The following is a 12,167-nucleotide window of genomic DNA, read 5'->3' as shown; positions in this document are numbered from 1 at the left end:
CCTACTTAATGAGAACTCAATCTTCCTGAAAGCTTGGAAAAAGTCTAGAAGAGCAGATAATTCTTCTAGCTTCACGGAGCTCTCACTTCTCTTATTTTATATAACATTTAAAAATACAGTAGGTTAGACACAAAATGACAAATATTGTATGATTTCACTTGTATAAATGATCTAGATAGACAAACTCATAGAGACAAAAAGTAGATTTATTAGGGCTGGGAGAAGGGGAGCATGAGAATTCTTGCGTAATGTTTATAGAGTCTCTGGGGTGATGGAAATATTTTGGAACTGTATGTTGGTGATGGCTTTACAACATTGTGAATGTAATTAATGCCACTGAATTATACACTTAAAGTGAAAAACTTTTATGTTATATATATTTTGCAAAAATAAAATTTTCCTGAGAGATTAAAAAGCAAACAGCGTCTTGATTGGTGAGATAGCTTAGTTCTGACCATTGCCCCCACTTTATCTAGATCTTTCTTTTCTTTTATCTCTGTTGTCCCCAGCCAGTTCAACTTTGATTACACTCAATAGCTTCTCCTTCATGAGGGTTTCTGTCCTGGAGGAGAGCGAAGCCAGGTCAGCTTCAAGTGTTCTCTGCACTGTCCCTTTCAGACTTTATTAGAGGGCTCGGCTCCTTGCCACCTTATGAGGGCAGGCAGGTTATTTAACTTTTCCAAGTCTCATTCTCTTCATCTGAAAAACTGGTGGTATAAGAATAGTCCCTATCTCATAGTATTGTCATGGGGATTAACTGATATAACATTAAAAAATGTTGGTTGATCTGAGTTGTCTGGCACATCACATACGCCCAGAATATATGAGCTCACCAATGAAAGTATTATTCCCAAGCAGAAATTTAACACACCTTGCTAATGAGTAACTAATTAATGTTAATTTTCCACAAATCTTGTTATGTTTTATATGGTAAAATGTCCAACTCAATCCAGAGTTAAACTAAACTACACATACACACAGGGATACCCTCTGGTAATTAGTGCAAAAAGGAACTGAGATTTGTACATTTCCCTTCTTCTGACCAATGATAAATGTGTATGTATCATACTATCAAAAGATTTGCCTGAATACCCCTGAATAGGAATATTTGTTTGGAAAATATACACATTGTTTATCATCTTCTCTTCTGTTTATTTGTATTTGGGGTGTTTTCTCCTTGCATACATTCTGACAATTATGAACAAAGCAGCACTAAGGTAACTGTTCAGTCCGTTCTGTTTCATTTTAATGTGACTGTCCTACTTCCCATTTAAACAATGTGGGAATGATGTGTAATTACGCATTGTTAGAAATTTGGATATGTTTATTCTAAATTACCTTGAAGAATAATTGTCAGTACTTCTTTCTGGAGCACACCAACTACGTCATCATAGCACCTGGCAGATACATTTTTTAAATTGTTAGGTACTTCATGTTTCTCCCTCCATCAAATACAAACAATGGATGGAGAAAGGGCTGGAGACAGCAGAGAGAGAAGATTTTCGGGTGGCTTTAAGGTCTAGTTCATCAACTAAAGTTCTCCCCACCTGTTGATTGATGCCTACATTTCTTCTTTTTCTAAAAAGCCTGAGTTCTTGAGCTGAATCAGGACTCAAAACCTGAAGGGAGACCCTTGGCCAGTGAAGGATGTGAGCAGAACTTTGATAAGAACAGCCTATAATGTGTTGAGCTACAAGTCATGTGTGTAACTTGCAAGTTGACATATAATACAGATAATTCAGAATCATTCTTACTCATATCTCTTTGCCTTCCTTTGATATGATAAGCACCAGGAAGATTCAGAGAAGGCAATGGCAACCCACTCCAGTACTCTTGCCTGGAAAATCCCATGGATGAAGGAGCCTGCAGTCCATGGGGTCGCTAGAGTCGGACACAACTGAGTGACTTCACTTACGCGTTTCACTTTCATGCATTGGAGAAGGAAATGGCAACCCACTCCAGTATTCTTGCCTGGAGAATTCCAGGGACGGGGGAGCCTAGTGGGCTGCCGTCTATGGGGTCGCGCAGAGTCGGACATGACTGAAGCGACTTAGCAGCAGCAGCAGCAGCAGGAAGATTAAGAAGAGAGTTGCAACATTATATCTGTGAACCATGAGAACTGGGGCTTTAGAAAACCTATTCCTAGGAGGTGATTTAATTCATATGACTTAAAGAATAATGCAATCAAATAGACAGTTCCTCTGTCCCTTAATTCTTTGTTTTTTTGTTTTTTTTTTTTCACTGTAGCTTCGGAAAGCAGTGATGGATCACATATCAGATTCTTTCTTGGAAACCAACGTTCCTTTGCTAGTTCTCATTGAGGCTGCAAAAAGTGGGAATGAGAAGGAAGTAAAGGAATATGCCCAGGTTTTCCGTGAGCACGCCAACAAGCTGGTGGAGGTAAGTCAACAGAGGCTCGAGACTAGAATTTGTATCAGTAGGTTTACTCTCTATAAATGGCTCTTGGAATTTCAACAAACCAGACTCTTGTGATTTTCCTGGATCTTTCTTTTATCTTCTGGTGACTCCATCCTTTGTAAAGGACACAAGTTTTCAGTAATCTCTCCTCTCTCTACTATACAATTCTAAACAGATTCTGAAATGTATCTGCTAATTTTCCTCAACAGTAAGCAGAGGCTGAAACAGGAGCAATAGAAGGGAGAGTCCCACTGCTGAAGACCAGCTTTGATTTGAAGAAGTAGAATTAAAACTTCCAAATGGAGATTTAGACACAGTTCCCTTTTCTTTCCCATCTCTACTCACCCACCTAAACCCGAATTAGCTGGCCACACTATGAACATTGTAAAAATTAGTCTCCACTCCCTAAAAGATGTTTGGACTCTTGGTAAAGACTCTTGGGACAGTAGTAGGAGTGTAAGTTCAGGTCCTAGGTATATTCTCTGTATTAGAGACATCTGTAGGAGTTGCTTTATAAATGCAATATTGTACTGTTTGACTGAAACCCTTGAACTTCCTACTTCCCAGTGTCTTGAGGTGACATTAGACTAAAGAAGCCGAAAATAGAGTCATGCTTATAATATTATGGCAATCTTTCTGGCTCTGTCCCCAAAAATGGGACAAATACCCCATCACCTCTCACATTCCACCTACAGATTCCAAGATTTGGCTGCAATTCCAAGTTAGCCATTGCAGAATCCAAAGTCTTTCCAAGGTTGGCCTTGGAAGTTCTCGCACTCTCAACTTTAAAGAAAGAACAGCTGAAGAAGGAGTGGGATTGGAATGACGAGGGGAGCAAGAAGAAGAAAGGAAGAATGTGAAATGAGTGCTACAAAAGTTAAAAATATTAATATGCAATAAATAATAATATTAGCATACAGATACATCATCCCAATATATATAATTCTAGTATTTACATGATAGTTGTGGAATTTATAGAGAACATTAATTAATGATGTATTGTAGCTATTATCAATAAAGACAGGGACATGAGTTTAAAGTCCTATGATAAACATCTCCTACTTTCAATTCTGCCAGTGTCTTTCTGTAATTCTGTATACAGCCTCATTTGCAGATCATGTTTGAAGTTCAAATTTGATGCCCTGGGTAAATATGAGGCCAGGGCTAAATAGCTTCCTACTCTTTTTTCCTATCTTATTGACCCTGGGCACAGTCATCATTTCCCCTCATCCCATCTGTATGTTTCACTGTAGGGGAATCCAGTCACTCTAGGTGATTCTTGATTCACAACTTGTGCCAGCAGCAGAAGATCCAGGTCATTCAGACCCCACGTTTCAGACTGTTGCTAACTTGCTCCCCTTAGTTATTCCTTTCCTTCTATCTGTGTGGTTCCCGCAGCCAGTAGCATTTTGGAATGTCCTGATGCCCAGGAGGTGCCAGGACAAGGGTGTAGACTGGCCTCTGTTTGATTAGACATGAGCTGGACCTGAAAACATTTCTGCATCTTACGTGCTTCAAACAAGTGCATCACTGCTGATACACACATGTAAGGAAACTTGAGCACTGGGCTAAGAGTCATACTTCTTCCAATTTGAAAGTGTCTGTATGGACTTTGTGACCCAGGGTGTGATGGGGCAACGCAGGAAGTGTCTTCCACATGCGCGTATATATGTACATACACATTTACATGTGTGTATACTTTTTTTTTTTTTTTTTTGGAGATGGCGATGGCACCCCACTCCAGTACTCTTGCCTGGAAAATCCCATGGACGGAGGAGCCTGGTGGGCTGCAGTCCATGGGGTCTCTAAGAGTCGGACACGACTGAGCAACTTCACTTCTCACTTTCATGCATTGGAGAAGGAAATGGCAACCCACTCCAGTGTTCTTGCCTGGAGAATCCCAGGGATGGGGGAGCCTGATGGGCTGCCATCTATGGGGTCACACAGAGTTGGACACGACTGAAGTGACTTAGCAGCAGTAGCAGCATATGGACCTGGGTACTTTTCTGGGCTTTAGTTTCTGTGTCTGTAATATAAAAAATTTGGTTGTTGTATTGATTTTCATATCTATTACCTTGTTAAATTAACTTCCTAATGCCAAGTTTTGACTGTATCCTGTAGGATTTCCTATGTAGGATTTCCTATGTATATAATCATGTTATCTGCAAATTATGACAGTTGTATTTCTTCTGTTCCAATCTTGTGTTTTCTTTTTTCCTTGTATTATTGCACTAGCCAAACCTTCAACTAAGAAGCATAGTAATAGATATTTTTGTTACCTTTAGATCTCAGTGAGGAAATTTTAATATTTTACCATTTATTATATCATTAGCTCTAGATTTCTTGTGGATATTTTTATTAGATTAACTTATTTGTTTTCTGTTACTCCTTTTTAAAGATTTTTAAAATTTATGAATATGTATAGAATTATGTCATATTTCTGAAACTATTGCATAATTTTTGTCTTCTTTATTCTCCTTCAGAGGTATCAAAAATATGCTTTCCCTCAGAAAATAAGTTAGAAATTATTTTTTCTTTCTGTTTTCTGGAAGTGAATGTGTGAGAATGGCATTATATTTTTTTAAATATTTGGAGAAATTCACTGATATAGCAATCTGAGCCTGGGTATTTATTTGAGGAAGAGTTAAAAAACTGCAGATTAAATTTTTAAAGCATAAGACTGTTTAAATTTTCAGCTTCTTTTGGGTCAGCTTTGGCAAGTTTTATTCTAGGAATTTGTTATTTTCATTTAATTTTCTAAATTTTTGACATAAAATTGCCACATCTTCTACCATTTTTAAAAAATGTATTAGAATCTGCACTACTCTTTCTTTCTTTTCCCATTCATCCCTCATGTGCCTAATTGTCTTCTTTCTTTTTTTAATGATTAGTTTTATAAGAGGTTGACCAATTTAATAATCTTTTCTAAAACATAGCTTTCAGTTTTGTAGAATTTTTAAGTATTATTTAAGACTTATCTTTGTATTTCTCTTATACAAGAATGCGCTTATCTTTGTATTTCTTTTTTTCTGCTCTCCTCTGTTATAACTTACTGTTTTTTTTCTAACTTTTTGAAATGAATAATCCTATCATTGATTTTTATCCTTTTTTATTTTAGTAATATACATGTTTGAGACTATAAATTTCTTCCTAAACTATACATGTGTCTGGTTATTTTCTGCTGACCTAATTTTTAGCTCACTCATCCTGTCTCCATCTGTGTCCAATATGCTTGAAACTGATCTATTGAGTTCCATTTTTATTTAAGAATTTCTGGTTAATTCTTTTTTTTTTTTTTTTCTTTTTAATGATTCCGGTTTCTGATATAATTCATTATTAGGTCATCTCTTTTAAAATGTATTAATCAGAGTTATTTTAAAAATCCAAGTCATAAAACTCCAGTATTTGAATCAATTTTGTTTATGTCTTGTGCTTGCCCTATAGAGTGGTCCAAGCCAGGCTACAGTGGCTTCAACAGAGACAAGTGCTTTTGGTTTTTATCAGACTTTGGGGTCTGGAGTCAAGATCTCTATGTAGGGGCAGGAGTTTAAATGTTTCTTCAGACTTCCCTTTGGCATAGGAACAAAGGTGGACTTTCCTGTCAGTTTGCCCGGTTTGTAGCAAGAGGGAAAGAGGGAAGAGTGAGGCTTAAACACTGTCGGCAGCCAAACATTCAAAATGGAGTTAAGACTCTTAATTATAATTAATCTCTGGTATTTGCCTGATGACTGGAATATGCCATGTTTCATTTAATTGAATTTGTACTTGTTTAAGTAAATGGTCATGTAGCCTTATGAGGCTTTCATAATGGAGACTTTAGTTATATGTATGGTGACTGTTTGCTATTTGATTTTATCTTGATGATTCTTTATTTCTTTCTGGTATGCTGGTTAATTTTTGAGTGAATGGTAGACATTCTTATGAATAAATATAAAGAGTCTGTGTCTTAGTCTATCCAGGCTGCTGTAACAAAAAGTACTATATATTTATTGGCCTATAAACAGCAGAAATTTATTTCACACAGTTCTCGAGGCTGGGAAGTCCAAGACCAAATTTCCTGAATAGATGTGTTCTGTGAAGGCCCTCTTCCTTGTTCATAGCTTCTCATTGTGTTCTCACATGGTGGACGGGGAAAGGGATGACTGTGGGGTTCCTTTTTATAAGAACAGTAATACCATTTATAAAGACTCCACTTTCATAAACTATGAAACTCTCAAGATCTCACTTACTAACCATCACATGCAGCAGTAGGATTTGAAAGTATGAATCTTGGGAGGACACAAACACTCAGACCATAGCAATCTGGATGATTTTTCCCTCCAAAAAGAATTCATCCTGTCCTCTGCCAGGCAGCAGAGAGGCAAACCACCTCAGTCCAGTCAAAGACTTGAGACTTCTCTGATTTGAGGCTAGTTTATGACTTTCTAAGGTATAGTCTACCCGTCTTTTATCTAGTCCTATGGAATGGTCATCTCAGATGCCATGAGAGAATCAAATGTGGTACTTAGTATCCCACCTCATCTAGGAAGCATTTACTCCAGTTTTGTTTTCTCATCATCATGATGCGTGTAGACTTTGATTTGTTTTTGTATGCCTTCAAAGGACTACTTGACTCTTGTTATTTGTAACTTAATAAACAAAACTGGTGGGAGAAAGCATTTTCAAAAAGAAAAAAAAAAGCCTATTTTTGAATGTCCCTTTGTTATGAGACCTTAGTTCCAAGCCTTTGCTTCCTCAGCCATCCTGTCCAGTTTTTGCCTCCCCAACCCTATGAGGTTGCTGAAAACTCTTAAAGAATCGTTTTCTTCTCAGCAGCAACCTTCTATTTGTATCTCATTTTCTCTTTCCACAGTAAGAATTAGCAAATCCCTGGGAGGAAAAGTGAAATGCAGAAAGCTGGACCCCCCTCAATGAGTATCTCTTTTGAGCTAGTCTAAGTTTTGACTTCTTTGGCTGATGTCTCATGCTTTGAAGCAAATTCTTTTATTTCTGCATTTCTAGTTGTTCTCAGCAAGAAAGTGAGATGAGTCTCTTACTAGATTCTTTTTCATGGCTGGAAGTAGAAATTCCTGAGAGAACTGGTTGGGATACATTTGTGAGATGATTTTTGTTAATACTTTTAGTCAGAGATTTTTTTATTCAATGGAATGTGCTGTGCTTAGTCCCTCAGTCATGTCCAACTCTTTGTGACCCCAGGGACTGTAGTCCACCAGGCTCCTCTGTCCATGAGGATTCTCCGGGCAAGAATACTGGAGTGGGTTTCAACACCCTCCTCTATTCAATACTGAAATGGGTTGCCATTTCCTCCTCCAAGGGATCTTCCTGAATCAGGAATTGAACTTGCATCTCCTACATCTCATGCACTGGCAGGTATATTCTTTACCAATGGTGTCATCTGGGAAGCCCCATTAATGTAAATCACATAGGAATTATATATCAGATAATTTTGAAGGAAGAATGAATGATCAATCTTTGACTATCAGTTCAGTTCAGTTCAGTCACTCACTCACTCATGTCTGACTCTTTGCAACCCCATGGACAGCAGCACACCAGCTTCCCTTCCATCATCAACTCCCGGAGCTTGCTAAAACTCATGTCCATCAACTCAGTGATGCCATCCAACCATCTCATCCTCTGTCGTCCCCTTCTCCTCCTGCCTTCAATCTTGCCCAGCATCAGAGTCTTTTCAAATGAGTCAGCTCTTTGCATCAGGTGGCCAAAGTACTGGAGTTTCAGCTTCTGCATCAATCTTTCCAATGAACACTCAGGACTGATTTTCTGTAGGATGGACTGGTTGGATCTCCTTGCAGTCCAATGGACTGTCAAGAGTGTTCTCCAACACCACAATTCTAAAGCATCAATTCTTTGGTGCTCAGCTTTCTTTATGGTCCAACTCTCCCTGGCATTTCTCATGATGTAAGCCAGACCACCTGACCTGCCTTTTGAGAAACCTATATGCAGGTCAGGAAGCAACAGTTAGAACTGGACATGGAACAACAGACTGGTTCCAAATAGGAAAAGGAGTACATCAAGGCTGTATATTGTCACCCTGCTTATTTAACTTATATGCAGAGTACATCGTGAGAAATGCTGGGCTGGAAGAAGCACAAGCTGGAGTCAAGATTGCTGGGAGAAATATCAATAACCTCAGATATGCAGATGACACCACCCTTATGGCAGAAAGTGAAGAACTAAAGAGCCTCTTGATGAAAGTGAAAGAAGACAATGAAAAAGTTGGCTTAAAGCTCAACATTCAGAAAACTAAGATCATGGCAACCGGTTCCATCACTTCATGGCAAATAGATGGGGAAACAGTGGAAACAGTGGCTGACTTTATTTTTCTGGGCTCCAAAATCACTGCAGATGGTGACTGCAGCCATGAAATTAAAAGACGCTTACTCCTTGGAAGGAAAGTTATAAGCAATCTAGACAGCATATTAAAAAGCAGAGACATTACTTTGCCCACAAAGTTCCGTCTAGTCAAGGCTATGGTTTTTCCAGTGGTCATGTATGGGTGTGAGAGTTGGACCATAAAGAAAGCTGAGCACTGAAGAACTGATGCTTTTGAACTATGGTGTTGGAGAAGACTCTTGAGAGTCCCTTGGACTGCAAGGAGATCCAATCAGTCCATCCTAAAGGAGATCAATCCTGGGTGTTCATTGGAGGAACTGAAGCTGAAACTCCAATACTTTGGCCACCTGATGCGAAGAGCTGACTCATTTGAAAAGACCCTGTCTCTGGGAAAGATTGAGGGCAGGAGGAGAAGGGGATGACAAAGGATGAGATGGTTGGATGGTATCACCGACTCAGTGGATGTGGGTTTGGGTGAACTCCGGGAGTTGGTGATGGACAGGGAGGCCTGGCGTGCTTCAGTTCATGGGGTCGCAAAAAGTTGGACATGAGTGAGTGACTGAACTCAACTGAACTGAATCTGCATATAGGTTAAAGAAACCGGGTGACAATATACAGCCTCAATGTACTCCTTTCCTTATTTGAAACCAGTCTGTTGTTCCATGTTCAGTAGTAACTGTTGCTTCTTGACCAGCATACAGATTTCTCAGGAAAAAAATGGTCTGGTATTCCCATCTCTTTAAGAATTTTCCAGTTTACTGTGATCCTCACAGTCAAATGCTTTAGGATAGTCAATGAAGCAGAAGTAGATGTTGTTCTAGACTTTTCTTGCTTTTTCTATGATCCAACAGTTGTTGTCAATTTAATCTCTGGTTCCTCTGCCTTTTGTAAATCCAGCTTGAACATCTGGAAGTTCTCAATTCACGTACTATTGAAGCCTAGCTTGAAGAATTTTGAGCATTACTTTGCTAGCATGTGAGATGAGTGCAATTGGGTGGCAGTTGGCACTTTCTTTGGCATTGCCTTTCTTTGGGTTTGGACTGAAAACTAACCTTTTTCAGTCCTGTGGCCACTGCTGAGTTTTCCAAATTTGCTGGCATATTGAGTGCAGCACTTTCACAGCACCATCTCTTAGGATTTCAAATAGCTCAGAATTCTATCACATCTACTAGCTTTGTTCATAATGATGCTTCCTAAGGCCCAGTTGACTTTGCATTCCAGGATGTCTGTCTCTGGGTGAGTGATCTCACCATCGTGATTATCTGGGTCATGAAGATCTTTTTTGTTCAGTTCTTCTGTGTATTCTTGCTGCCTCTTCTTCATATCTTCTGCTTCTGTTAGGTCCATAGCATTTCTGTCCTTTATTGTGCCCATCTTTGCGTGAAATGTTCCCTTGGTATCTGTACTTTTCTTGAAGAGATCTCTAGTCTTTCCCATTCTACTGTTTCCCTATGTTTCTTTTCATTGTTCACTTAGGAAGGCTTTCTTATCTCTCCTTGCTATTCTTTGGAACTCTGCCTTCAGATGCTTATATCTTTCCTTTTTTCCTTTGCTTTTTGCTTCTCTTCTTTTTTCAGCTATTTGTAAGGCCTCCTCAGACAACCATTTTGCCTTTTTGCATTTCTTCTTCTTGGTGATGGTTTTAATTACTGCCTCCTGTTCGATGTTATGAACCTTCTTCCATAGTTCTTCAGACACTCTGTCTATCAGATCTAATCTGTTGAATTCATTTACACTTCCACTGTGCAATCATAAGGGATTTGGCATAGGTCATATCTGAATGGTTTAGGGTTTTCCCTACTTTCCTCAATTTAAGTCTGAATTTTGAAATAAGGAGTTCATGATCTGAGCCCCAGTCAACTCCTAGTCTTGTTTTTGCTGACTGTATAGAGTGTCTCCATTTCTGGCTGCAAAGAATATAGTCGATGATTTCAGCATTGATCATCTGGTGAGGTCCATGTGTAGCATCATCTCTTGTGTTGTTAGAGGAGGGTGATTGCTATGACCAGTGTGTTCTCTTTGCCAAACTCTATTAGCCTTTGCCCTGCTTTATTTTGTACTCCCAAGACAAACTTACCTGTTACTCTGGGTATCTCTTGACTTCCTACTTTTGCATTCCATTCCCTATGATGAAAAGGACATCTTTTTTTTGTTGTTGTTAGTTCCTGTTGAAGGTCTTGTAAGTCTTCATAGAACTGTTTAATTTCAGCTTCTTTGGCATTAGTCATTGGGCCATAGATTTGGATTACTGTGATATTGAATCGTTTGCCTTTGAAATGAACAGAGATCATTCCGTCGTTTTTGAGATTGCACCCAAGTACTGCATTTCAGACTCTTTTGTTGTCAATGATGGCTACTCCATTTCTTCTAAGGGATTCTTGCCCACAGTAGTAGATATAATGGTCATCTGAATTAAATTCGCCCATTCTGGTCCATTTTAGTTCACTGATTCCTAAAATGTCAATGCTTACTCTTTTCATCTCCTGTTTGACCGCTTCCAATTTGTCTTGATTCATGGACTGAACATTCCAGGTTCCTATGCAGTATTGTTCTTTATAACATCAGACTTTACTTCCATCACCAGTCACGTCCACACCTGGGTGTTTTTTTCACTTTGATTCAGCCTCTTTAGTCTTTCTGGAGCTGTTTCTCTACTGTTCTCCAGTAGCATATTGAGGACCTACCGACCTGGAGAGATCATCTTTCAGTGTCTTTTTGCCTTTTCATACTGTTCATAGGGTTCTTAAGGCAAGAATACTGATGTAAACCACATTCCCTTCTCCAGTGGACCACGTTTTGTCAGAAGTCTCCACCATGACCCGTCCATCTTGCTTGGCCCTACACAACATGGCTCATAGATTCATTGAGTTAGACAAGGCTGTGATTCAAGCGATCAGATTGTTTAGTTTTCTGTAATTTTGGTTTCCATTTTGTCTGCGCTCTGATGGATAAGGAGAAGAGGCTTGTGAAAGCTTCCTGATGGGAAGGCCTGGCTGTGGGGAAATCTGGGTCTTGCTTTGATGAGCAAGGCCATGCTCACTAAATCTTTAATCCAATTTTCTATTGATGGGTGGGGCTGTGTTCCCTCCCTGTAGTTTGGCCTAAGGCCAAACCAAGACTGTTGTATTCAGTGCCCCTGACCCCATGGCAGCCCACTGTCGACCTGGGCCTATGCTAGAGACTCCTGGATACTCTCAGGCAAGTCTGGCTCAGTCTCTGGTAGGGTCACTGGTCCTTTCTTCTAGGTGATGCACAGAAGGTTTTGTTTGTATCCTCCAAGAGCCTGTTTCCCAAGTCCTGTGGAAATTCTGTAATATAATCTTACTGGCCTTCAAGGTCAAAGTCCCTGGGGGTTCTCACTCCCTTTGCTGGATTCCCAAGTTGGGAAATGTGGGCCC

The 12,167-nt window shown here is 39.4% G+C and overlaps 1 protein-coding gene across 2 annotated transcripts in view; it reads left to right on the top strand.

Moving 5' to 3' along the window:
• LOC120851300 (catenin alpha-2) overlaps positions 1 to 12,167 on the top strand; it is a 1,370,085-nt gene that overhangs the window by 1,094,805 nt on the left and 263,113 nt on the right. For both annotated transcript variants that reach the window (XM_040223986.1, XM_040223987.1), the window contains exon 9: positions 2,248 to 2,400. In XM_040223986.1, coding sequence (XP_040079920.1) covers positions 2,248 to 2,400 — 153 coding nt within the window. The remainder of the gene's footprint in view (positions 1 to 2,247; positions 2,401 to 12,167) is intronic.

The sequence above is a fragment of the Oryx dammah genome, unplaced genomic scaffold (assembly GCF_014754425.2).
Source record: "Oryx dammah isolate SB20612 unplaced genomic scaffold, SCBI_Odam_1.1 HiC_scaffold_25, whole genome shotgun sequence".
NCBI lineage: Eukaryota > Metazoa > Chordata > Mammalia > Artiodactyla > Bovidae > Oryx > Oryx dammah.
Note: the sequence above shows the minus strand (reverse complement) of the source record. Positions and strands in the feature narration are given on the sequence as shown.